Raw genomic sequence first — 27,987 nt, 5'->3', positions numbered from 1 at the left:
AGGAAGCTTCACTGCACCAGGAACTTCATCCACATGAACCTGTTTGTGTCCTTCATGCTGAGAGCCATCTCTGTGTTCATTAAAGACGGGGTCCTGTATGCTGAGGAGGACAGCGACCACTGCTTCGTTCATACTGTGAGTAATGCAATGCAATATATATATATATATATACTACTAGATACTAGATACCACTAGATACTAAATATACAAAAAAAATAAAAAACTTAATTATTTCTAATAATTTATAACAGTTTTACATTTTATGGTGCCATCAGCATGTAAAACTATTTGGTTTTAAACTGTTAATAGTTTTTTGTTTGTGTGGTTTAAAGATTTTCTGTAAGCTTTGCAGATAAACGGAAACTGTCAGTAGGGTCGGAGTTTGGCTGGATGCTATTTGCATGTGAAATCCAAAGACTAATAATAACTCCATCCATTTATGTTCAAGCCTTCGGCCCACGTTCGACAGCAACACGTTCTGTTTCCCCCGTCTGTGCCTGACAAACAGCTGTAATTATCATGAAGCTGCTCTGGAAATATTCCATTATTTCCGTATTAGCATATGAATAGCTTATAAAAGCATGCACACTCTCATTATACACCTGGATGAGGGCTCTGAGCTCTTTCCCCTAGCCAATCAGAGGCCATGTTAATGACATCACTTAGCACTGAATTGGATCAGAGGATAATTGATGAACATGGTTAAAGACTTTAGGGTGTTCTGACACACGGCGGGGCAACAAAATTGTGAATGGAAATGAATAAAAAACAGCTAACTGAGACTTGTTACAGCACTTGCAGAGCATTGCTCTTTTGTTGATTTTGATTGCTTCCAATGTCCTCATTTGTGCGTGGCTTTAGATAAAACGTCTGCTAAATGACTAAAAATTTAATGTAAATGTAAATTTAAAAATAAAGGTTCCAAAATAAGTGATAAGAAGAACCGTTTTTGATTCTCCAAAAACCTTTCAGTGAACAGCATTTTTTTTTTCTTAGTGTGAAGAAAATTAAAAAAAAAAATATATATATATATATATGTATAGAGAGAGAGAGAGAGAAAGAGATAATTTTATGTTGTTGTTTTTTTCACTGCAAAGAACCTTTTGTGGAATAGAAAGGTACCAAGGATGTTTTTCATGGAAACACAGATGCCGATAAAGAACCTCTATTTTTAAGAGTGAAAGTAAAATGGATTTCTAATGGGATCCACTGGATTTTAAGTAAATCTGAATGTGTTTCTCTGTGTTCAGGTGGGCTGTAAGGCAGTGATGGTCTTCTTCCACTACTGTGTGATGTCAAACTACTTCTGGCTCTTCATCGAAGGTCTTTATCTCTTCACACTTCTGGTGGAAACCTTCTTTCCTGAAAGACGCTACTTCTACTGGTACACCATCATCGGCTGGGGTATGTCGCAGTGATGCATCACAGAAAACTTGATTGTTCATGATTGATTATGTGTCACGGTCACAGATATGGAGGGAAATGGAGTGTGGTGTTTGTGTATTAACTGGCCGCTGGCTCTTTATGATGTGATTTGTTGTGCTGGCATATGTAATGTATTCATATTGATGGTCTAAATGCATTGGAGAACAGCTTTGTGGTTTGACAAATTTCCTCTTCCTCTCGTGCTTTCAGGAACGCCCACCATTTGTGTGACCATATGGGCCGTTCTGCGCCTTCATTTTGATGATTCCGGGTACGTGCAATGCTGCATGAACAAAACCTGATACACTGTATTTGTTGCTTTGATACACAAATGCTGGCACTGAACTTCAGTGTCACTAGAATGAGACTATGTTTGGAAAGCACTACTTTATATATATATATATATATATAAGAAAACACTGCTTTGTTTCATAACCTCACTACATTCATTTTGTTTGCCATCTGGTTATCATTTCAGAAATGCATATGGTTTTATTCAGTTTTGTGTCAAAATATCTTTTTGGAGTTTACATAAATAGTAACAAGTTAAATGTGGTCAACATGATCTAGATACATATCTAATTAAATGTCATTGCTATTGTGATATGCACAATAAAACCAAGAGCATCTATTAAACTATAGCATATTTCATATGCACATATCTATAAGCTGCTAAATTAGCAACATGATCAAACTTTGTTATGAAAAAAACTTATTGTACACAAACTACTACATGCGTTCTGCCATCTGATTGATCATTTTGAATTTATTTTTTATTTTTTTATTTTTATAAAAGGCCTTTTAGTATCATTGTAAAAACATCCACTTTCATGCTGTGCTTCACATGTATTTTTGCTGTGAAATATTTAAGTAAACGTAGGCACTACATTTTATATTGTCAGTTATTTTTCAAGAGTAACTTTAACTTGATTTTCCATGCATCATATTAAAAAAACATTGTGATAATATGTGAGTATCAAATATGATCTCTCAATCATCATTGTATTGTATTGCATTATATATTTTGCCCCACAATAAAAACGACAGAGTTTTAAACATACAAATAAATATTTAAATATAATATTACTAAGACATATTTTTGGGAAATATAGAGACAACTAATATTTACATGCATTTTGTATAAGTCGCTATCAGAATTTCATCTTACTTTTACTATTTGGCTAAATAAATATCAGCACTTGCACCAAATTACATATCTTTGCTCATTTTGAGCCTCTGAATAAAACAGAGGTGTTTTTCCTCCTTGAAGCTCTATATTCTCACCATATCATATTGCATGTGCCATAAAAGCCTAATGTATCAAATATGAAGCACAAATATATATATATATATATATATATATATATATATATATATATATATATATATATATATATATATATATATATATATATATATATATATATATATATAAACACACACACACACACACACACACACACACATATATATATATATATTATACTTTGCATTATATTTGATAAATCAGGCTTTAAGAGAAATGCAGTAGGGCATCTGGCACACACTGAATGCTATTTTCTTTAAAGGCATGCAGTTTATTATTCTGTACTCGTAGCTGCTAAATCACGTGACATTGCCTACCAATAGCAATACAGATTCTTACAGTTAATCAATTGTTTTTGTGCAGTTGCTGGGACATGAATGATAATACTGCCCTCTGGTGGGTGATAAAGGGACCCGTTGTGGCATCAATCATGGTAAGATAATATATTTTATTATTTTTTAGAGCTAAAAGGTGGATGAATGAAACATATAAATTACTGTATTTATGTACTGTATGTGAATTGAGCACAGAAAAATCCCATGCTATAATAAACGCATGGATTTCCTTTCAGATTAACTTTGTCCTCTTCATTGGAATCATCATAATCCTGGTGCAGAAGCTGCAGTCTCCAGACATCGGCGGGAACGAGTCCAGCATCTACCTGTGAGTCTGCTAGTCTCAGTCACCATGGAAACAGAGTGCTGCTGTTGTCTTGTGTCTGATTAGTCGATACGATGCATCACATGATGGTGGCTGAAATGAATGTCTAGATAGTATCCAAGCAAACAGAACGTTCGCCTAACTTTAGCTTATGGTTCCCGTTTGGTTATTTTTAGGAACCAAATAAGATTCTAAAAAAGTTATCTGTAGGTTTTGTATCCAAAGTTTAATAATGCCAAACAAATTTGACAAACCTACATATAACCTATGGAACATTCAGTTCTATCCAATTCAAGATTATTTGAATAAAGCGCTTTTGACGATATAAGTCATTGCAAAGCAACTTTACAGAAAATAAAGTTTCTACAGTATTTAGTAGTAGCTTATCAGTGGTGGCTGTCAGTTTGTGTGCATATGACAGAAATCTTCTGAAAAATGAATACAAGACGTAGTCAATCAGATGATTAACACTATTAGCAGCAATTATTATATGATGCAATCACACTTGTGGCAATATTCGCTAGTTCTGTATGTTGTTTCAGGGTTAGCATCATCTGAGGTCTATTATTTTGGAGAATAACAACATAGAAACATTCTCTGTAAGTGTAATCAAAATCTAATGTTGCTGGGAGGATTCTTGTGACAATCTAGATTGTTCTCCAACGGTTGTTTTTAGGTTTTGTTTTATTATTTAACCGTAAGGTTTTCTGTTCCTGGTAACTCAAAATCTGTTAACTGGGATACATGGAAGCATTCATTTTGTATGCATACAGGAATCTTTTTGGAATTTCCATCAACATTTGTAACACTATTATTGGGATCTAACAATAGAATGTGTTATTAATACAGATCTATGTATTTGTAATTGTTGTTAGAGTGGTTATGATCAGTAAATCAGTTGTGTGCAGATTCCAGGAGTGATGGAATCATTGCTGTGTTGATCAAGGCAATATGTTTGTTCCTGTGGCAGTATTTTTTATTTTATTTTTTTGGATAAGCAGTATAAATAGCATAAATAATCGAGAGCACAAGACGTATATGGACCAGTTTTTGCATCCTTTTTGAAGCTTGAAGGCTTCAGTTCTTATTTAATGTGTTTGCATGTAAAACAGTATCATGCAAAGAATGTGCTTGAGCTATTAGTGCTCCTTGAGGTCTCTCAGTGTTCGGGTTTGTTGTTTGTGGTTAGTTTCGTGAGTGTGTGTGTGTGTGTGTGTGTGTGTGTATTCTGTCCTAAAGAGTGTTTGTTGTCTTTGTCGTGTTTAGCAGCTGTGCACAGAAATGCTTCAGTGAGCCCGCACAGGCCGCCCAGCATTCGTGCAGGATGTCAGAGCTTTCTTCCATCACGCTGTAAGTGTGTGTGTGTGTGTGTGTATGTGTGTGTGTGTGTGCATCTGCATCTGTTGGCCAACAAATGTGCATTTTTCATTTTTATTTGTCCATTGAGAAAAAAAGGCTGTGAATATTCATTGCACAGCTTTTGTGGTCTTGCCTGTGGTTTGTAGTGTTATTACGTGCACACGGGTTCATCCAAAGTGATTTACAGTACTCATTTCATATTCTTATTCCTATCAGTTGCATTCTCTGGGAACTGAATATAATATGTTTTAACCGCTGGAAAATCCAGTTTACAGTTGCCTTTTGGAAATGGTGGTTCAGGCTGGTCCAGTCTGGTTTAGGTGGCCGGGCAGTTAGTCTTGGTCTTGGCCAAGGGCCCTGCTGAGACCAAAACCGGGCCTGGCAGTATTAGTTGAATGATATAGGTTTTCAAGGGATGATAACATTTAATTTAATATTTTTTTATTTCACAAAAACTTTTATTGAACATAATATTTACTAGAATATTTTACAAAACCTAAAAAAACAGATTTTTAAGTGTTATTAATCCACTAAATACATTTTTGAAATTTTTTTTGGATCCAGATTTTTTTATTTCTTTGGAGCCAGATTTTGGAATCAAAACTGGGTGAACTATCACATGGCCGGTAATCATAATTTATTTATTTATTTTTTATTTTTTATCTCTACAGTTTTAATAAACTGTTCCATTTAAAAAATAGATATCTCTGACTATTATTTCATATCTTAGGCTAGACTTTAATTGTAGACTCTGTTATTGCGGTAATGCACAGCCAGACATCGTTGAAATCTCTTCTGAAAGACTAGAGAAGAGAAACGTGAGATTATTGGGATCTTTAGCTAGGAGAAGCATCTGAGGTCTCTATTTGCTCTTCTGCTGTCCAGAAGAAATAATGGATGAATCAAAGAGGTCTTCTTTCCTGTGGAGCAGGGCTCTGATCTCCAGTGCATTACAGTAACATGATGAGAGATGTAATGTGCTGTGTGTTGACAGGCGTCTGGCGCGCTCCACCCTGCTCCTCATCCCTCTGTTCGGAATCCACTACACTGTTTTTGCCTTCTCCCCGGAGGATTTCAGCAAGCGGGAGCGACTGGTCTTTGAGCTGGGCCTGGGCTCCTTCCAGGTACTGAGCGTCAGCTTTTTTAGTAGCAACTTTAGCACTGTATTATAAAAACTCCTCCGTGAACACTATTTCTCTGTTCCAAACCAGTGAGCTGCCAGAAATGGCATCATACAGTAGGTGCGATCCCAACACAAGGGCTGTTCCAAACATAGGGCATCAATATTAAATGCTGCCAGAATATAAACTTTTGTGGATTAGACAACTTGCAGAAATCTTTGTGAAAAGTTTATTTTAAAAATGGCAGATAGAATCAAAATAAAGCATATATTATTCAGTACTAAGATCCAGTTTTGTATTAAAATATACAGCCAGTGTTAGTATGAGTATGACATATTTGTATTTATGTTAGTCTCTGTTGCAATCTGAAGTCAACTCTAGTTTCAGTCAACTTCTGTGAATTGCTGCTCATTCAGTTTTTACTTAGAGTCTTATATTTTTAGTAATATGCTGCCTTGGATGCTAGTCTATGTAGACAGCAAGGCACACTGTAAGAAAAATAAAAATTTTCTGTTAAATTTGCTTATAACCAATAAAACATTATGCAATGCAATAAGTATTTCAAAATACAGGTAAAACACCTGTAAAATATTCATACAAAACGATTGCTTCATATTAAAATAAATTTGTAAAAAAAAAAAAATTCTTTCAGTTCACTAGGTTTTGCAGCTAGATTAAATTAACAGATCTCTTCTGCTAAAAAAAAAACCAGTAATATTATTGAGATTTTAAAATAGCTAGTTCGTATTTGAATATATTTTACAATTCAACTTATTCCTGTAATGCAAAGCTGAATTTTCAGCAACCATTACCCCTATATTCAGGGTCACATGATCCTTCAAAATACACTGTTTATTAAAATGTCTTATTATTATCAGTGTTAAAAACAGCTATTTTTGTGGAAACTATTATACATTTTTAGGATTCTTTGAGGAATCTAAAGAAATCAATTGTATCTTTTTAAATAACTTTACTGTTTCTAATGAATGCATCCTTGCTGAGTTACTGTATTGATTTCATTTGAAGTGTAAAGTACTTTAAATGATATGCACCTCACCACATACTCACTTTAACTCTTCACAGGGCTTCGTGGTTGCCGTGTTGTACTGCTTTCTGAATGGAGAGGTAAGAGCGTTTGTTTTGATATTCTCAAAAGCATGCAGTCAGCATTGATATTAATTTCATATATGTATGGGTTTGCTCTAAAAAAATTACGTTACCACAATAATTTATCCAATGTGCTACATAAAAAATTAAATCTACATTTTTAGTTACTGCCAAGACACTACCATGTCCTGACCAGATGTGATGTGATTAAGTGATAAACAGTCAGTTTCTTCCACATTACAGCAAAAATGTAAACAGAAATGAGGCAACCGCACATTGCAACAAGACATATTTTGTGTTGCATTGCTATAAGTAGCCCCGTTGACAATGAAATCTCATTGGTCCAAACAATAAATATATGTTATGATTGGCTTTTATATTGTGCAGTCCACAATCGTGTCACGTCTGGCTTGGACATGGTACAAAGCATTTTAGAGAGCGTGGACTTGTGGAGAACGCGTGCACCTTTACAGCTGAGTACATTAAAAAATGACCTTTTCAAGTTTCTCCCTAAAGGTGCAGTCGGAGATAAAGAGGAAATGGAGGAGTTGGACGGTGAACAGGTACTTTGCTGTGGACCTGAAGCAGCAGCGTCACCCTTCGCTAGCGAGCAGTGGGGTGAACGGGGGGACGCAGCTGTCCATCCTCAGCAAGAGCAGCTCACAGATACGCATGTCCAGCCCTCTGGCCGAGACGGTCAACCTCAACCTGCCCACCTGAGCGCCTGATTGGCCAGGCCGTCCATAAGCCCCGCCCTCCAACTCACCCTCTTCACCTGCAGTAGGGCCGACCAATCACAATTAGTTAAGAACTAGTAATAATTCATTAAATCGCTGGATAGTATTTAAAGATTCCAAACAAGATCCGGAAAGTGTCACCCAACAATTCGTCCAGGGAAATATTTAAAGTGCCAAAACTATTTAAAGCTTAAAAGTTGTAATTCAGGTTAGGAAGTTCTTTGACCATGACGCAACTTTTTGAAGGCTTTCTAATTAATCTAATAAGTACATAACAATACAAGCATAAAAGAATGTTATTTTTAATCAATCATAATGCAGAACAGGGGCTGTATTATTCACACCGCAATGCCAAAATACGATTGCGGCGGAAATTAGGGGGAATTTTCATATCGCGTTTTGAGCCATGGAGAATGTGAACCATTTGTGGTTCGAATGTAGTCAGAGAAACATCAATCCATCCAACAGCACATTGCTTTCTAGTTTAACTGTAAATCAGATATCAGAGAGAGAGAGAGAAGACGGGTTACATTTCAGTGTTATGATCAAATATAATAATATAAAGTGCCAAAACATGAATATTTCAGTATTGGTTTATCTGCAAGCTACGGTGTTTATCAGAAGTACACTATAAAAGAAATGTACAGACTTGGTGTTGCTCGTTCAGATGCTGTGTATTTATTAATTAAATGTTCTCCACCGAGAGATTGTAAAACATATTTTTTTACAATCAGCCGTAAGTACAGAGTATGTCAACAATTTAAAGACTTATGAATGACTCATGAATTTAGATTATATGTAAATGTTGTTATGGTTTTGTGATTTAGCTTTGGGCCAGTGTTATTTTATTGTTATGTGAATGGTTTGTAACTTCACAGAGCCAATATCAGCAAATCAAGGATTGTCAAAAAATTGTTCTGCAAACGATTCCCTGCTCTGAAGTGCCTGATGGTCACAAAAATAGCTTTGATGAATCTACTCTAAACAACTAGTGTCATGCAGTGTTGATTTAATTATTAGTCATAGTGTAAGATTAACAGATTCAGTGTTCAGGTTTGCTTTTAAAATCTTTCATTTCTTCATAGTAGGAATATATTAATTTTTACGCCGTATTAGAGTGCATACAGTATAAACATTTCTAGAGCTTTGAGATGCGTAGATCAATGTCATTACGTTTCTATCAGGTGCATTATAAATGCTTTTAGGGCTGACATTTGAACTGTGAGAGAAATGAGACATTTGAGTGAGATGTGAAAGTGTTAAAAGATATTTCAACCAAAAATGCTGATTCTGTCATAATGTACTCGCTTCATGTCATTCTAAACCTTATACAATTTTTTTTATTTTTATGTTTGTACTCTTAGAATGATAAAGTAAAGAATGGTAAGCCCCAAAATGACTAAAAGCATAATTTTAGTACCATAAAATATCATATGAATGACTTTTATGTTGTTGTTCTTCACATTAAGAGCTTGACAGCTGGTGATCAATATATGTTGCATGTTAACAAGTAAAGTATGCTAGTTTTGAAATGGCATGAAGATGAGTAAATGATGATAGGGTTTGATTCATTTTTGAGAGAATGCTTTTAATACTTGAGAGACAGGCAACCCCCCAACCCTTTACAAGTACAATATCTGATGTCAATCTATGAATCCAACCAAATTGACTGCATCACCACTGACTGACAATCATAATTAGTTCTCATCACTCACATTTTACATCAGTGTGCAAAGTGGCAAGAGTCTCTGCTAAAAGTGTTGTTTATATCCAGTACAGTATTATTCTTTGCCATGAGTGTAAATTCTCTATATGTTAAAGATGCACATGTGCCAGTAAATGATGGATGTACCAGCACTCTCTCTTTATTTTGAAATGCAACATGCTTTTGTTGCAGCTCATAGTTGTTGGTGAATCACATGGCAGAGTCGAGGTGATTATTGAAATGTACAGTAAAGTGATGGTTGTGTAGATCGCACAGATCTTTTAAAAAAATGTGGGGAAGATGTAAACGTTTTTCCTTTGGTTGTTGTTTTGAAGTTGAAGTGTGTAATATGTGTGCTACTATCGTCATCAGCAAATGAACATGCAAAAATAATGACATAAGGTTTCGAATGCTCCTCATCTTTCATTGGCCAGATTAAACATAGCCCCGCCCCCTCACGCAATTAGTTGAGAAAGAGTGTGCTTTTCTTTAAAAAAATATTTCTGATGTAAAATACTGGTTCTGTGTTTAATATGCAGAGATGAGTTTAAAATAGTGCTGTCAAAAAATAAATCGCATCCGAAATAAAAGTTTTTGTTTGCGTAATATATGTGTGTGTGCTGTGTATATTTCTTTTGTGTGTATATATATATATATATAAAACACACATTCATGCATGTATATATTTCAGAAAAATATGTTTATATATTACATATATTTATTTTAATGTAAATTATGTGAATAGAAATATAAACATAAAGACATTTTCAAAATATATACTCTATGTGTGAATTTATTATATATATATATATATATATATATATATATATATATATATATATATATATATATATATATATATATATACATAACAATTATACATAGAACACACACATTATACAAATGAAAACTTATTTTGGATGCAATTTATTGTGATTAATCTTTGGACAGCACTACTATAAAATAATTTGTAGCTGGATTTTTCTAAAAAAAAAATATACTTATAAACACTGTGGCTCTTTTATGCTAAAAGCTTTTTTTTTATTGCTTTGAGCATTGTGAACTGCAACATTAGCTCAAACAATTGCGTGAGGTTGGAGTGTTTTTTTTGTTTTTGTTTGTTTGTTTAGTTTTTTTGGCCAATGGCAAACTAGGAGAGTCATTATTTTTGCAAATCTGCTCGGTGGGGGGGGGGGGGAATTTAACACTAAAATTCTCACCATTGATGATAAAAAAAGAACTTTTTCTCTTTTTTTCTTATCGTCTTTATTTTTCAACCTGTAAATATTTATGATCTTGAACAAGCTCTCAGTGATAGTGAACTTGTCTGTAGAAATAAATTGTGAAATCCTAACAGAGAGCTCCAGATGTTGCTTGGATCATGTGACCTTACAGCTTCATATGTGTTTGGGTATATGAGGGGCCGAGCTCCCTCTGTGGCTCTTTCTAGATATATCTGCATGAAAAAAAAGACAAAAAGGAGACAGTTTTTGCTGCTTTCTATGTTCTTGACACCAGCCGTCATTCTGAGTGTGAGCTCAGAAGGTAACGACCATGTCTCAAAGCTGTTACAGACGTGTTTTCTTGTGCTTGTAACACATCTGCCTGCCAGTAGGTAATGCTTTTTATTTGATTGTGTAGGCTATTTGAGCACTGTACAGTATATTTGAGGAATGAGGAGATAAGTGGGAGATTTGATGTGTCTCTCGTGTAGGTCTGACATGTTTCATTGTGTCTTTGAGATGTCTTCATCTTGTGGACTAACTCATTTCGATCTGAATGTAACACTCAGACAACACTTGTATCGTACATTCAGCTGCTCTGTAAAGCTGCCTGCTGTTTCTTCTGCTTTGATGTATAGAAATGATGTCCATCTTTGACCTGTGAACATTTTTGTACGTGTCTGAATTCCATTCTTGACAAACAAAACAAGTTTCTGTTTTATGTAGTTCTTTTTATGTGTGTGTGTCGTCTTTGAGTGACAGAGGTTTAATATTACATATTAAAAGTAGATGTAATTTGATCTAATAAATATTTAATAACAAACAACTGTGTCAAGAGAGACATAAAAATGAACTGTCGGCATCTCTAAAAGAGGTGCAAAGTTAATATAATTTAATTATTACAACAGATATACAGTACAATTCAGTTTTTAAAACTGTAAACATTGTTCTTAGTGTAACATTACAACATAACTTGTACAACAGTTGAAAAGTCAGTGCTATCCTGCATTTTATTTGACATAAATTTTACAGTCTGATTGCTCCAGTTATTTGTATTCATATTGCAGACATACTCTATTATTCAAAAGTTTTAATTCAGTAAGATTTGCATTATTTATTTAATTATTTTTTGAAAGAAATTAATACCTTTGTTCAGCAAGGATGCCTTAAACTGATCAAATGAGACATTTGTAATGTTACAAATATTTCTATTTCAAACAAATGCTTTTGTTTTGCACTTTCTATTCATCGATTCCTGAAACATTTTCAACTGATAATAATTAATGTTTCTTGAGCAGCAAATCAGCATATATGAATGATCTGAATGAAAACTGAAGTAATAATGCTGAAAATTAAGCTTTGCATCACAGGAATTTATTACATTTTAAAATATATCCACATAAAAATGCTTATTTTAAACTTTAATAATATTTATGGTTTACACTGCACTTTATATTTAATAAATGCAACCTTGGTTAGAATATGAAGCTTCCTTTAAAAACATGAAAAAATCTTACTATCCCTAAGTGACCCCATACAGTGTACATACTGTTCCATGAAACTCAATCTAATGAATGAGCTCATATCCCATAGTACCACTTAAATACATCGACATGCTGCTGAGAAGCAATATTAATCAGTTTCTATCAATGTTCAAAGTTGTTCAAAAATGAAAGAGTTAAAAGCAGCTATAAAAAGCAAAGGCATAAGAAAATTCAAAGCTGTATCCTGTATATTTATGATGCATCCTCAGCACCATCAGCAATAACAAATGAATCACTTTTAAATTAAAAGTCTCCAAACTGATGAACATCAATCATGTTACTTTGCAGTTTACGGCAAATAACTCAGCACTTGGATGGAATGAGGATGTAAAAAAAGGTTTTAATATTTCATATCTTTTGCATACCACAAATCTAATATACAGCCAGAATGTTACTGAAGCATTTACTACTGCATGGGCCCTAATCAAATCTGTACTTTAATCAAACCTCCACTCGCTTATGCTGGCTGTGTCACAATCTGCTTGTAGTTCTGCAACCTGCAAATCTGCACATCCTAACTGAACTCAAATGACATCTGCCACATCCATAACTCTGAGGTAATTGTGACATGACCTTGATAATGTCGTAGAATGGCCCTTTTCCTCTTTCTGATCGTCTTCCACACTCCAGAGCCGGACGTGAAGTTCCTGAAATCTCCTGCAAGTCTTCTGCATTATCCAGGTGTGTTTACACAGACGTGCCGTTGCTGACAGCAGTCTGTGAATGACTGGAGTCATGCATCATGATCTGAGTAACGGTGACCTGACGCTTTTTACTGGGGCTCAGATGAGTCTGGGTCTGCCACGTCCATAACCTGCGCTTCAACTCCGCCTGTACCTGAAAGAGAAAGAGTGACAATACATTCATAACAAATGGTTATACTGACTACAATACTCTCAGAAAAACACGCACAGTATCCCTAAAGTAGAAAAGTCAAAAGATGCAACTTTTTAAAAGAGCTACAGTGAAAGTTTTACTCATTCTTATGCCTGATTACACAACCTTTTCCCCAGATTTCCCCAATTAAAGGAGTCAGAGATAACCAGTTTCACAAGAAATAGTGGAGTGTAGGCTATGATTGACACCGACTGTGCTTTTTTAGCTTCAGACTATATTCATCTAGTCAGAAGACATCAAACATATTTTTGAGCTGATTTTAGAACGCACAAGGGCTTTACACACTTGAAATAATTAATACTAAACATAATTTTCTTGGTAAAAACCCTGCCTTATCCAATGTCCTTGATACATTTCTGGATGTTCGTGTTACTTACATTGCTGTCTATGTGAAGGTCAGAGAGCTCTCAGGATGCATCAAAAATATCTTAATTTGTGTTTTGAAGATGAGGTCTCACGGGTTTGGAACGACATTAGGGTGAGTTATGGGCTGGAGTAACCCTTTAAAAAAAACTAATCCTGGATATTTATAAAGTGACATTTGATTCCACACATTCCTAAACCCCGGGATAACGTTCTTGTTTGTGTATTTGTGGTGTCAGTGCCAAAGATTGGACGAACGCAGCACGTGAACTGTTTAGCTAACATCTCTAGCATTGTTCATTATTCATTTTTTTTTTCCATCACCTGACATTTTTCTGCTCAAATGCTACAAATACTGTTTATTGCGTTTCTGTAGCTAACTATTTAAAACTCTATGTATGTATTATACTAATCTATGGTGAATATGAGGTAGGCTACGTGATTGGCTTTCTGTTGCTAAGCATATAATTTATAACATCATCTAGCTAACAACAATGCATTTTTTCGTTTTGATGATGCCTAGTTAGTTATTTCTAAAAAGTGCTTTATTTGACCCATAGTATGCAACCACAAATAGTTAAACACTTGCCCTTGCATCCATCCAGTATCATGGCGTTTGTAGTTTTGTAATTTTCTTTAGGAAAAACTGTTCAGATGTAGTTGTAACTGTCAATATCATGTTGAAAGTTTCCATTGTGAGAATACTTACATCTCCATTGAGAAAACAGTATAGGAGTGCCACCACAAAGCCCTGGAGAAGAAAAAAAGACATTTCCTCATTACAGAATCTGTAAACTGTAAACAGATCATTTCTACATAAAGAAATGAAATCATTTGTACCTGGAAAGAGCCCAGACCGAGTTCAATGTAAAAGCGGACTATTTCCCCCGTGTTTTCTGGCAGGAAGGCAAACAGAGTGTAGTGCATCCCAAACAGAGGAATCAGAAACAGGGTGGATTTGGCCAGTCTCCTGTGTGATTATCAAAAACTGATCATGAACCAGAATTCATGCCTTCACACAAACAATTCAAAGCACAGCTAGATCTGTATAGTGATTTATTTCATGTATTTCAGATGAGTATGTAATTTGTAACATGCATAAAAAAAGATTATTTCATTTTAATGCAAAAATCCCTCAAATATCAAGGTCAAGCCCGGAGGCAATATAAAGTTAAATGGCACAGAATCAAATTTGCAAGACAGATCTGTGCTTTCAGAAACGAATAAGCCTCTGGATAATGGGCTTAATGCAATTTCTCTTCGTCTTCGCATATACCTCACATTATTAGGAGATACAGGTATTAAGACACAACAGAACCTAAAATAGAAATGCACCTTAGCGTGAACTGTCAAAATAAATATTATGCATGCATGAAGTGCGACCTGGCAGTGCGTATAGCTGTATCCTAATGAACAGACATTGCAGAGAAATGAAGATATATGCATTTCACTAACATTAACACATGCAATTTGTCTGATTCTACACTAACCAGGTTTCAACTGGAACTATCATAACTTACATAAACTGTTCGTCAAAACTGATCTGTGTTATACGTAGGGTTAAGAATAAGCTTTCACTATATATCAAATAACGATTACATTTGCACTACAATTCTTTTATAAAATATGGGTTTTATCTTCGACTGCCATAACTTCAGCACTTTCTGCAGTGACAGTTTTTTGCAGCATTAACAGGGCTGGTAAAGGTTAATTTTCAGCACTTCTTTCACATTAATATTAGACTCACATGAAGTGACCTGTGTCATTGCCTCCAACTCCAGGACTTTTTAATTTCTGAACCAAGATCCGAATCACATTTAGGAAGATGATGATATTAGCCTGACAGATAGACAGACAGACAGACAGACAGATAGAGAGTGTTTACTAACAGAAGAGCAGGGGAAGTCTCATGTAAGCTTTCTGATGAACTTCTGTTGATAAATGTTATTAAACTTTATCATCTCAAAATATGACATGCAATAACATCATAACTCACAATCAGGGATACTGTGATCGGTCCTTTAATGATCCACCAGATGTTCATATTATCTGTGTCATCCCAACATCTGCAAATATGAGACATTATTGATTGTAATAACATTAAATTGCATTTGCAAGACAACTTGAATCATAAAGAAATTTAGAACTTGAAATAAAATAAACTTTAACTAAAATATAGCTTAAATGTATTTTAATTTAGCTACTTTTATGTTCATTCAACTGAAATAAAAAATAAAAAAGAATTATATAAAAAATAAATAACAAAAATGACAAAAACACAACAAATAATTACTAAAACTTAATTGAAAAATGTAATTATAAAAAAAAAAATTAAAACAACTAATGAAAAAAAATCTACATTTCTCATTTTCATTTAGTTCGACTTGATGTACTAAAATAACTAAAACATAAACATTTCTCAAAACTATAAAGACATTAAAAACGCACAGACCTGAGTCATGACAAAAACTAGGCAAAAATATTAATTATATCAAATATTCATTAAGAAAACTATAATAATATGTAGATGATATAAATAATGCTGATGTGTCAAGCCGGACTTAAAAAAAATGTCATGTGATGCAATTACAATACATACAGAAAGAATATGCATTAAGAAAGGAAATAGGGTCAGTTTTGTTCAGTTTCAAGATCATTTTAATGTTGAAGATGTGACATACCCTCTGTTATCATAGAATTGTCTGGTCAACACCCACACGATCAGCACGACTGATGGGACACCTAAAAAAAAAAAAAAAAAGACAATGCATACTCAGTTTCTCTAAATGCACAAAAAAACAACCCTTAGATATGTAATACATTTTTTAGAAGAGATTTTAATAATGTGACACAAATGCTGATATCTGTATGCTGAGTTTCTCTTGTACTCAAATCTTGGCAGACTGCCAATGTTCAGCTTTTAATCTGTCGACACACAGCCTTTCTCTTGAAATCTGTTATTCAGGATGTACCAACCCCATCCTATTAGAATGTACCACCAGAAGTACTTCCTCTGCGAGACGAAGGTGAGAGTGAGGATCGTCTGCAGGTACAAGCCTTCCACCAGCAGCCAGAAGTAATTAGTGAGGATGCAGAACTGGAAGAACGTTACAGCAGTTTTGCACGCCACCTGTGAAAAACAAAACACACACACAGGTACAGATACAGAATAAGAGCACAACCATAACCTGCACCAGAGCAAGTGTTATTTTTGTGTTTTTTATATACATTTAGAATTTCTTTGGATTTCTATATTTTGTGTTTTCAATCATTTTTGGTTAATGTTTTAGTAATTATTATTATTATTATTATTATTATTATTATTTTTCTATTTTTTAAATGACTCTTTTAAAATAATTCCGCCATTTTCGGAGAGTACCACGATGCATGTGCATGCTTTTCCCAGAACATATTCAGTGTGGTTTACGTTCAGGAGAAAACGAGCGAATGCTGAACGTAAACTACACCGGATATGTTGATTACTTTCTGGGGAAAGCATGCACAAGTGTCGTGATACTCTCCATAATTTGGGGAGTATAATTGTTTAATAAATTATGTTATTTTTGTTTTCTTTGAGCACAAAAAGTATTTCTTGCAGCTTCGTAAAATTAACGTTTAACCACAGATGTCCTTGATAAGCTTTTATGGAGCTGGGAACATTGCAGTTGTACTGCTGTTTATGGAGGGTCAGAAAGCTCTCAGATTTCATCAAAAATATCTTCATTTGTGTTCTGAAGATGAACGAAGGTCTTACAGGTTTGGAACGACATGAGGGTGAGTAATTTATGACAGAATTTTAATTTTTGGGTGAACTAACCCTTTTGGTAGGATTCTTTTCTGGATATTAATTAGTTTCGTCCTTCACACTGTAAAGACACTTACATATGCAATTATTTAGCAGATGCTTTTATCCAAAGCAACTTACAAATTCTGTGAATTCTGTATACAGACGCTCTCACTCACCGTGGACATTAAACAATGATTCTGAGTTTCATCTGAGAACAGAACGGCATCTTTGATGAAGACTGCGGTCGCCCGCAAGATGAAGGAAACAAAAAGGTTGATGTGTATGTAGTTTCTGGTGCAGTGGAACTTCCTGTAATAACAGAGCATCATGGGTTTTTATAAACATACCATATTTTTATGCTGTAGATTGCCTACTGAATATGCAGATATTTTCATTCACCCTTTCTGATTCTCTTTGATGTGCATTTTGTGTATCATAATTGCATGTTAAAATCATTATCACACAGCTGTGCATTTTGGAAAAGAAAATTCAGCTTATTTGCAAAAAAGAAAAAAAAAGAAAAAGAATATTAGTGTGATGATGCTGAATTAAAAATGTTAATCTTCCCATCAAACAGGGAATTTCTCCCCCACAAAATAAAAATTCAGATTTTTCAAATTATAAATATGTATCAGCTTTAATGCCCTTAATAAAATATCAAAAGAGACCAAATGTCAAAATGACAAAATAACAAAAAGAAGTATTAAAAAATATATATAATTTACCTTACAATCTGCAGAGGATCAGAAAAACTATGTTCAAATACATTTTGACATTTAATAACGCAAACATTTGACATTAACATTTGACATCAGGTTTAGGCCAGTTTAATGTATAAGTGTGACAGAGCTTTACCTGAAGCATGTGAATATGATAACGGCGGTGATGAGTGATATCAGTGATGTTGCATATCCAGCAGTGTACAGCTGTTTCAAGGTTGACAAGTAAGTTGACTGAAAAGAAAAAAAAAGTCTGAGTGAAAAGTAGTTAACATCCCTAACAAACAGTATTTCAAGCTTAACCGTTTCAATACATTTATATTTCTTTATATGTCAATATCTAATATCTTTGGATTAAAACTGACTTTAGTAAAACTCTTCCAGTTCTTAAAAGCCAAAAAATACTTACAAATATATTATTTGATTCTTCAGGTCAGTGACCTGCTTAGATTTTTAATCCTGAACAGCGTTTCTTGATTTAATCAGAAAGCAGAACAGTTTAAAACCAAAGCATGACGCAGAAACAAAACAGTGACCACTAGTGGACATCACGGGAGGCTCAAGTACACGCTACACTACATACACTGGAAGCCATTCATCAAACTGAGCCTTTCTGCACAAGTAAGATTTATTGAAATATGGGCATTACTGTCAAATATGTATGTATTATGGGAAATTATTTACCACAGTCCCAGATTCTGAGTCATCTTCGAATGTACATGCTTCCTCGTACGACGGATATGGGTCACTCCAGCCGTTAGACGAGCAGTTTCTGTATATAAAACCTGCCGAATAAACAGCGAAGCATATGGTTTTAAGATGACAAAACTTCAACATTTGTCCCTGAAGAGTTTTCACAAATTTCACCAAACCCTACTGCATTTAAAAATCAGTAAAAGGGCTTTTGTCCTGATCACATAATGAGCAGTCATTAAAATCTCTCATACGCTTGAGTGCCAAATATGTCTCAAGTTTGTCAGTTGTTGCAGACTCCTGCTGATCAGTCCTAATTTCAGAGAGAAGTAAGCACAATTCCCACTTCATAACATGTCCAAAAATACCCACAGTAGCCTGGAGAATGCTTAAGGGAGAACATGAGCACTAGAGCTGGGACAAAACCTGCTTCTGGATGCATTTCCTGTGGCAGAACAGAACAGGTGTCCTACTTCAGCCTTCATAAGTGCAGAAGTCACCTGCTTTAACCTCAGCAGCAGTGTGAGAGAGTCTGACCAACAGCTACAACTCTGACTTAATTGCAATAAATAAAGCTTACATGGGTCATATGGGTCACTCTCATATGGGTCATATGGGTGTATATATATATACAAGATACATATGTATGCATTTTGGAATGATCTTATAAACATTATAGATTTTATATAGATTTTCATAGTGAATTAAATATCAATTCATAAATCAATCAAGCTTTTCACAATGTGTTCATTTTGATTTGGACAATTGTTATATATTATATATGTGTGCATCCCTCATAACTTTGCATCAAAATTAAATATGCCATTTGGAGGCATGTTCTGGCGGGAAAGTGACATCAATGCATATACTCTACTGGAGCAGTAAGCGTCTGCTGACATCTGAGCATTGTGACCTGTAAGCACTTTCAAAGGATTTAAATTGAGGATTTAACATTTTAAACCAGTGAGTTTAGATTAATCCAACATTTAATGTTGCTGTCTGGTGTTTAGTTTTTAGAGGCAGTCACAGATGTTTCAATTTCTTTTTGTAAGACAATTTTGATGAAACTGTATGGATTATAAAAACAGTTTCCCTTTTTGTTTCCGGGGAGACAATCATATTTCTAAAAACGCAAAACACAAAGATGTTTTTAATGTAACAGAGTGTGCCATTAAAGGAATGAGAAGCAGCAAAGAAACAAGTTGAAAGTCAATCTAAGGTACTGCGTAGATATTTTAACATTAACTACAATCTTAACTTGATTTCTAAATTGATTTTCAAATCCGAAGATTGGTCTTATTTCCTTCACGGCTTCTCAGTGCCTTTGCAACACCGCTACTGAATCTATACCGTTTAATTTTCTGCTTTTTTTATTTATTTTTTTACAAACATTTGCTTTTTTCTGACATGCAAAAAGAAAAAGTTAACTTTTAATTTATTAAAGCACTAAATCTATGTGCTTTGTATTTCCATATATGCAGTTATGGTCACTGACAATTATTCATGTATTCCCAACGGAAATGGATTAAATAAATTTGCACTTCATGAATTTAAATTGGTTGCATGCCATGAAATTAAGCTGGGAAAAAAGCTCAAAATTGTGATGCATTAGCAAATTTAATTAACAAAATTTTGCCTACTGCTAAAATCCATTCTTGAGTGCATACAAATATACAGGTCATCTCAGTGCAAGCTGAATCCCAAAGTCTCTTTCTGTCTGCATATTCAAACATTCAGCAGAGCGTCACAATCACAGCTTTGTGACTGTAAAGACTACTGACCCACACAATATTACAACCCCTAACTGTAAACTAGAAGTGTGACAGCGTTCAGCCACGGTTACTGCGCACCAGCCCTCCAGAAACAACTTATCTGCTGCTGTTTGAGAAAACCTTTCACCAGACATGAGCCTGAAGCTCCGTCACAGCAGCCATGTATTAAAGAATGACAGCAATGATAATGAGGCTGTAAAAAAACTTAGATAGAGAGAGAGAGAGGGGGAGAGAGAGAGGGTGCAGGATATATGGATGGATGAATATAAGGATGTATAAGTGCATGATGGATAGATGCATGGATGGATGGATGGATGGATGATGGATATATGGATTGATGCAAGTAATGGTGGTTTTAGTGATGAATGTGTGGATGGATATATGGTTGATCAATGATCAAGGTGGATGTTGTGTAATTGATGGATATAGGGATGATAGACAGACAGACAGACAGACAGACAGAAAGACGGACGGACGGACAGACAGACAGACAGATAGATAGATAGGTCTGACCTTGAGTGTTGGAGATGTGCTGGAAGACATCTGAACAGGACACATTTATGAGTTGTCCAGTCTTGGCTGTTTGCCAGCAGCGGATCCCGTCCCAATCTGTCCAACATCCTGAGACAGGAACCACAGATGAGCCGTCATGAAACTGTCAACAATATATGCTCTGCACTAGTTTATGTGGATATTATCTACTGGATAGGGGGTCATTTATAGTTTATCCAAGTGTCTTTTGTCATGCTGTGCAGAAAATCGTTAGCATTCCTCTGCTCGTCCATGTAACACATTAATCCCAGCACGTATAGGCTCCAGCACAAAATGCAACTTTTTGACAAATATCGGTGCCCTTATGATGTCACTAAATATTCAAGAGCTAGTCATGAAACTACTTTTGAAATGTCACGAAGCAATATAAGTCAATATGTACATGCATTAATGTAATACAAATTCCAGTCTATTAAAATTATGTGAATCTGGAACAATAAAGACGAGCAAGGAAAGGTTATACTAACAGCGTCTTTAAGACACTCAAGACCTCTGCTGCAGAATGACCTAGATGTCTACAGTTATTTATAGCATCATTAATTTTGTATACTCAGTTTGGGAGTATGACAATACTTCGAGGGAAAAAAAATATAAGGTAAAAAAGAAATTCAGGGCATGACTGAATTGCAAATTTACTCATGAATATGATGCACGTTTTCAGCAGATGTAAAAAAAATGGTGATGATTTGAATGGTGATGGATAGAATTTAGAATATATTTTCTGAAATTAAGGCCATTTTTATCTGAGGTTCATTGTAAATCCTCATGTATGTCTATTTCACATTTTAAGACCCTCCAAAAAAAGTTAATTTTTAAAAAGTCAGTAAGGATGCTCTTTCAGGGGGAAGTCGTGGCCTATAGAGCGTCGGACTCCCAATCGGCAGGAATTGTGGGTGGGGGGAGTGCATGAACAGCTCTCTCTCCACCTTCAATACCACGACTTAGGTGCCCTTGAGCAAGGCATCGAACCCCCAACTGCTCCCCGGGCGCCGCAGCATAAATGGCTGCCCACTGCTCCGGGTGTGTGCTCACAGTGTGTGTGTGTGTGTGTTCACTGCTCTGTGTGTGTGCATTTCGGATGGGTTAAATGCAGAGCACAAATTCTGAGTATGGGTCACCATACTTGGCTGAATGTCACTTTCACTTCTTTAAATCCACAGTGTGATTACATATTCTACCAGCAGGTGCAACTGGGCTCATGCTAAACAGCCAAACCTTAAAGCCTAATATATTTATTTGTTTGTTTGCTTGCTTGCTTTAAAATTGTAAACACAATGATTTATTATTATAATATAATATAATTGTATTATTTTTATTTATTAAACATATTTTTTGTTATACTTCATATTGATTTTTTTTGTTTTTTTTTATACAAAATTTTGGTCACTGTAATATTCGTTAAAATACATTAAATGAATCCCTAGTGGCTATAATCTTATAAATGTTCTTTTGTGACTCATCTGGCTGAAAAACCCTGTTTGTAAGCTGTATGTTTTAGGAAAGAACTGCATATTACCTTTCAGACCTAGACAGCTTTGTTCCTGTATGTCACTGCTGAGATGAAAACATGTCCTTTCAAAGTCTGCAGGTCACAGTCGGTCAGACAGACAGTCTGTGTACATGGATCAGTTATCTGCAGTAAATGCTACAGACCGAATACAAGAAATTGTTGTGTGTGACTAGCCCCTTAACATTTATTTGATGATTTTCCTGCTAATGTTGATGTACAAGATGTACGTACGTGATTCATTTGATTAACTAATTGGCAAATTATGTAATAAATTTGATTACGTTGTAATTCTTCAAATCACTGTTTTTATTTTTTTTTATTATACATCCTGCAGTGAAGCTTTCCTGTTCTCCTGTAGCATGAATTCAAACAGAGAATATATCCTATAAACCAGCATGGAATCCTTAACTTGCATAACAATACTGCTAAATTTGAGCTTAAATAGGAAAAGACTTAATAGGAAAGCTCAAATAAAGCATATCTGAACACATACTGCAGGAAACGGCAAGCACACCATTTCACACAACCTCTTTCCCACTCACACATTGTCAAGTTGTAGGAACACAGACCTCCAGAGGTTCAAGCTGCCACGTAACATTATTATCATCTGTCCCGTTGAACCGTCTGGCTGTACAAATCTCATTCAGCACAATTCTATTCATGGAACTTAAGCGAGTCTCAGAGAGGAATGCAATCAGAACCCCAATCAAAAGTCATTTCAGATTAATAATAACTCTGCAAGTCAGAAAGTATGCTTGATTGCCCTAGAGAGCGTTTGCGGTGATATTTCCCACAGTGCTTAGCTATTCCCAGACTGGCAGTTATTCAACAGTTATACATTATAAAGGAAAATACATAGTAATAATCTAGTAACATGACATGAAAGAATTGCTCTCTCTAAGAGGAACAGTGTAAATTTGCTCTCAATTTTCTCACCCTCTTCTGGCTACTGTTTACAATGAAGACGGTTCCAAAATGCTCTAAACAAATATGTGGGTGAGGTTTGACGTGAGAAGACAATGGGGTAAAGACGTTTACACTGGAGGAATTGTTATAATGGATTATGGACTCATATTTTGTCCATAAGAGACGGTTTAAAGTTAAAATGCCATAATGATGGATTTATTTCTTACAGATATGCAGCTTTCCACATCACAGGACATTAATTGATGGACTCTGTTTGGACTCTCATTCTGACGGCACCCATTCACTGCAGAGGATCCATTGGTGAGGAGGTTATGTAATGCTAATTTTTTTCTAAAATAAATTTTCCCATGAAGAAACAAACTCATCTACATCTTGGATAGCCTGAGGGTTAGTACATTTTAAGCAAATTTTCATTTTGGGGTGAAGTATTTCTGTAAAACAGTAAAAAAAAAAAATAATAATAATAATAAAATTGAATTAACCTCATGGCTAGGAAAATGGAGAAGAATCCACTTATAAATCTGTTTCTAACAAAACCATTTGAGAACCACAGCTTTAATGTGGGTAAATGCTGGTCTGCTCAAAAGACCATTTCCTTCCTGTCCTTGACTATATTTAATTAAAGTAACATGGTTAAGATTTCCGCATGGCAAACACACATAATCATCTTTAGTTAAGGCCAAGCTGAGCATGAACACATCCAAATGAACTCCCCAGCTGTCCAGCCACGAGAACCATACAGTATATTTGTGTGTGTGTGTGTGTGTGTGTGTGTGCGTACTTGTTTTTCTATTCTGGTGGGGACTTAAACCTGAATACACACAGACTCATGGGGACTCGTGTCATGGTGGGGACCTAAATTGAGGTCCCCACGGGTAAACAAGCTGATAAATTACACAGAATGAAGTTTCTTGAAAATCTAAAAATGCAGAAAGTTTCCTGTGAGGGTTAGGTTTAGGGGTAGGGTTGGTGTAGGGCGATAGAAAATACGGTCTGTACAGTATAAAAACCATTACGCCTATGGAGAGTCCCCACAAGGATAGCTGACCAGACATGTGTGTGTGTTTGTGTGTGTGTGTGATAATGCTGTCACAACCTGTTTGTTGGGACTGATTCTTGATCTCTCTCTCCCTAGTCTGGATGCAGATCTCTTGGTCTTGTATAAACTGGGAGATAATATCACACTCCGGATGGATGGCTTGCACCTGATGAGGGAAAAATATGAATCCATATGCACATTAATCAGCATAATCTACAGTCTAGATTAAAAGTTGTGTGCATTAGTGGGTGACACTGGCTCATCATATTTTTAAAGTAATCTACAATTGTTGAGTGATTTCAAACAAGTCAAGTCTCATCTTTATTGCCCAATATGATTTAAAATAAAGCCACACTTGTCTACATTTTTAGGCAGAAAAAAGAAAACCTAAAGGAATGTTCTATTATTATATGAAATCAGTCAGTTCAAATTAAGTGTTTTGGGTTGAAATAGAAATCAAACAGTTGTTACAGTTTTCTTTTTTATTAAATGTGTCTCTAGTGGAAAATAAATTCCACGTTCTAAAATTCTACGTTTAACTTCATGATAAAAAAATCAATATAATTCCTTTAGAATTTTTAAAAGAAACGTTCTACACGAATCTTTTACCCCAAGTGTCTAAACTGTGTTCTTGCAGATGCGCGCAACTCAGAACCCCACATTTTGCAGAAAACTGAGCTAGACATTAAAAACAACGGTACAAGATCTGTTCGTTCTGACAGAAATCTATTATAATTACTTTTACATAATGGTCACTTGTACAATTTAAATACGTAGAAAATGTTTAACATTAAAAGCCTACTTACGGCTCTCCAAACAGTCGCGAATAAACACAGGTGTAGAACAGTCATATTAAAGCCAAGAACACAGAACATCCCTGTAACTCCTCAATCAGAGTGATCTTTCCTTCTTCTTGAATTCACACTCGACAGACTGAAGTCACATTCGCTATATTGCTCTCTCTTCGATGATACGCGTCATCAGCGCAGGGTCGTGAAGCGCGCGCAGTCGGATTGACTTTAACATGTAACCCAATTTCACAGCTGAACATATGAGCAGCTGCTTGTGAAATGCATCTGGAGAAATGCTGAATGCTCGTTTCAGAGATGTGTGGATTTCTGTAGAGGTAAGTTACTTTTGATTTTATAGACAAAACCTTGATGCACATTATTTAACATAAAGCCTCTTTTTAGGGTTGTTAAAAAGAGGCAGATGTTTCAAGGAAGATGAAATGTCGCCTGGTAAATGTGAATAATTGAACATAGCATTGGTATAAACACTGAGCCATTTCTAGGGATTTTGTAGGGAAGATGAGGATTGGTTGGCACAGTTTTCATTCCTTGTTGAAGATCTCTGGTGGTGGAGCAGACAGTAAGATTACACAACTGGGTTCAAATGAAAGAAAAGGTTCATAAAAAGTAGAAATGTTACCTGAATTTGTATAATGATAGCAATGATATAATGATATGTTGTGTAATGTTTCCAGCCATCCCCAGTAGGAATGCTTGGTACAGGTTAAAGAACAGTTATTAAAGAGAAGCAGCTAATAGAAAACTGCATCCTTTAAATGAATGAATGAATGAATGAACATACTAACAAAGAATGAATGAATAAATTAACATATATAAAAATAAAAAATAAAATAAAAACTTTTAACCCACATTTGTCATATATAATATTTTTTGTGTTTAATGTATGATATTATACAGATTTTAACATTTCATTTTAAATAGTTTTCATTCACTATGGTGGGCTTTGTCCTCTTTACTACGTCAAAACAAATTCTCTCAATTTCTGACATTTTAGATGAAGTGGTTACTTTTATCGTACATAGAAAACTTTATAAGTTGTCATTATCTTGATTAGTTTTTACCCTTTGGTGATAGAATACCTCAAGATGCTGAATTTAACACTTTGGAAACTTGCTCTCTAACACTCTTAAGTGGTTAAGGCGCTGGACTTAAGATCCACTGGACAAATGTCCTCATGGCTTTAAACTCCACTCCTGGTAGAAGCTCTAGGCCATAAAAACAGGAGTTAATTGATCCAGAATGTAACCAACAGGTTCCAGAAGGTGAAGATGGTGTTAAAGGAGCAATAGAACCCCTTTCTCACTCCACTCTGATATGCTCACATCAATAAGCTAGTTTGTGGCACAGTTCATGAAACTTTATGGTTAATTGTTTTTCCAGTTGAAAGATGGCTATGTTAGCATCCCTATGGAGCCAGGATATGGACCATGTAACCTTCTGTTATAGACCAGGATGGCCGAGTGGTTAAGGCGTTGGACTTAAGATCCAATGGACAAATGTCCTCGTGGGTTCGAACCCCACTCCTGGTAGAAACTTTGGCTATTTTAAGACATGGGTTAGTGTGAGGTTTAGCTTCAGATTTGAGTTGATACAGAATGTAATCAACAAAGTGAAGATGTTATCAAAGGACCACTAGAAAGAACCCTTGTGTCATGACACTCTGGTTTTCCCACCATTCAAGCATTTTCAAATCAGGATGACTGAGTGATTAAGGCACTGGACTTAAGATATAATGGACAAATGTCCTTGTGGGTTTGATCCCCACTCCTAGGACAAGATGCAGGCCTTTTAAAACAGAGTTCATGTGAGATTTAGCCTCAGACTTTTGATCCAGAATGTGAACAGTATGTTTTACAAGGTGAAGATGTGCTTAAAGGAGCACAAGACTTCACTCCAAACAGCGACACTGTTCTACATTTACATTTAGTCATTTAGCAGACTCTTTTATCCAAAGCCACTTACAAATGAGGACAATAGAAGCAACCAAAAGAGCAATGCTATGTAAGTGCTATAACAAGTCTCAGTTAGCTTAATGGAGTACACATAGCAAGGTTTTTTTTTTTTAATTATATAATAAATAAAAAGAAAACAGACAGAATAGAGAAATAACTGACCAAGCTAGTATTAGAGGACTTTTTTGCTTTTGTTAATTGTATAATAATAAAAAAAAGAAAACCAAAGAAGATTAAAGAAGCTAGTTTTGTTGTTTTCTTTTTCTTAAGAAAACGCGCAGTTGGTAAATAAATAGAGTGCAAGTCTAAGAGGGGCAAGATGTTTTTATTATTATTATTATTATTATTATTTATGTAAAGAAAATAATTTGAATAGAGAGTGCTAGAGTTAGAGGGTCAAAAAAAGATCAATAGCTGTGTTTTTAGCGGATCCTTGAAGATGGCTAAGACAGGTAATTCCAGCACGAGGGAACAGTTCATTTAAAAGGCTGTAAAACTGATTTTGTGCTTCTTAGGGATGGCACAATATTGCACCGTTCACATGCTGAACGCAAGCTTCTGGGGCACACAAGTTTGAAGTAATGAGTTCAGGTAAAGGGGTGAAGAGCCAGTGCTGGTTTTTTAAACAAACATGAATGCTTTGCAGGCAGCTGTTGGTAGCCAGTGCAAACTGATAAACAGAGGTTTGATGTGCATTCTTTTAGTCTCGTTACAAATTAATATTGCTGCTACATTCTGTATTAATTGTAAAGGTTTACAATAGTCCAGCCTGGACAG

At 35.2% G+C, this 27,987-nt stretch overlaps 2 protein-coding genes and 1 non-coding gene across 9 annotated transcripts in view; 2 read left to right on the top strand and 1 right to left on the bottom strand.

Moving 5' to 3' along the window:
* The window catches only part of adcyap1r1a (adenylate cyclase activating polypeptide 1a (pituitary) receptor type I), a 31,623-nt gene extending 21,543 nt beyond the window's left edge, over positions 1-10,080 (top strand). For 3 of the 7 annotated variants that reach the window (XM_026262147.1, XM_026262149.1, XM_026262151.1), the window contains exons 7-15: positions 3-135; positions 1,251-1,404; positions 1,636-1,696; positions 3,095-3,164; positions 3,303-3,394; positions 4,658-4,741; positions 5,745-5,874; positions 6,955-6,996; positions 7,482-10,034. In XM_026262147.1, coding sequence (XP_026117932.1) covers positions 3-135; positions 1,251-1,404; positions 1,636-1,696; positions 3,095-3,164; positions 3,303-3,394; positions 4,658-4,741; positions 5,745-5,874; positions 6,955-6,996; positions 7,482-7,706 — 991 coding nt within the window. In that variant the 3' untranslated portion in view covers positions 7,707-10,034. Of the gene's footprint in view, positions 1-2; positions 136-1,250; positions 1,405-1,635; positions 1,697-3,094; positions 3,165-3,302; positions 3,395-4,657; positions 4,742-5,744; positions 5,875-6,954; positions 6,997-7,481 lie in introns of all 7 variants that reach the window. The other 4 variants (XM_026262148.1, XM_026262154.1, XM_026262153.1 and 1 more) reach the window with 4 other exon arrangements.
* Positions 10,081-11,997: 1,917 nt separating this feature from the next.
* On the bottom strand, positions 11,998-25,565 carry ghrhra (growth hormone releasing hormone receptor a). The gene is made up of 13 exons (XM_026262166.1): positions 25,253-25,565; positions 24,504-24,612; positions 20,932-21,039; positions 18,638-18,738; positions 18,090-18,187; positions 17,411-17,543; positions 16,424-16,577; positions 16,129-16,189; positions 15,444-15,513; positions 15,195-15,286; positions 14,288-14,417; positions 14,157-14,198; positions 11,998-13,024 (listed from the first exon to the last, which is right to left on the bottom strand). Exons 1-13 carry the CDS (start codon positions 25,319-25,321, stop codon positions 12,875-12,877), a joined length of 1,317 nt encoding a protein of 438 aa, XP_026117951.1. The 5' UTR covers positions 25,322-25,565; the 3' UTR covers positions 11,998-12,874.
* A 1,139-nt stretch (positions 25,566-26,704) lies between these two features.
* On the top strand, positions 26,705-26,787 carry trnal-uaa (transfer RNA leucine (anticodon UAA)). The gene has a single exon. It is a non-coding gene; the product is annotated as a tRNA-Leu (tRNA).
* Positions 26,788-27,987: the final 1,200 nt, after the last annotated feature.

The sequence above is a fragment of the Carassius auratus genome, unplaced genomic scaffold (genome assembly GCF_003368295.1).
Source record: "Carassius auratus strain Wakin unplaced genomic scaffold, ASM336829v1 scaf_tig00216043, whole genome shotgun sequence".
NCBI classification, from domain to species: domain Eukaryota; kingdom Metazoa; phylum Chordata; class Actinopteri; order Cypriniformes; family Cyprinidae; genus Carassius; species Carassius auratus.
Note: the sequence above shows the minus strand (reverse complement) of the source record. Positions and strands in the feature narration are given on the sequence as shown.

Excerpts from the sequence above, each read along its gene's own strand:
- ghrhra (XM_026262166.1), bottom strand. The coding sequence starts at position 25,321 with ATGTTCTGTGTTCTTGGCTTTAATATGACTGTTCTACACCTGTGTTTA. Across the intron at positions 24,613-25,252 it reads TCGCGACTGTTTGGAGAGCC|GTGCAAGCCATCCATCCGGA; the intron begins GTAAGTAGGCTT and ends TTCCCTCATCAG. Across the intron at positions 14,418-15,194 it reads AATGACACAGGTCACTTCAT|GAGACTGGCCAAATCCACCC; the intron begins GTGAGTCTAATA and ends ATAATCACACAG.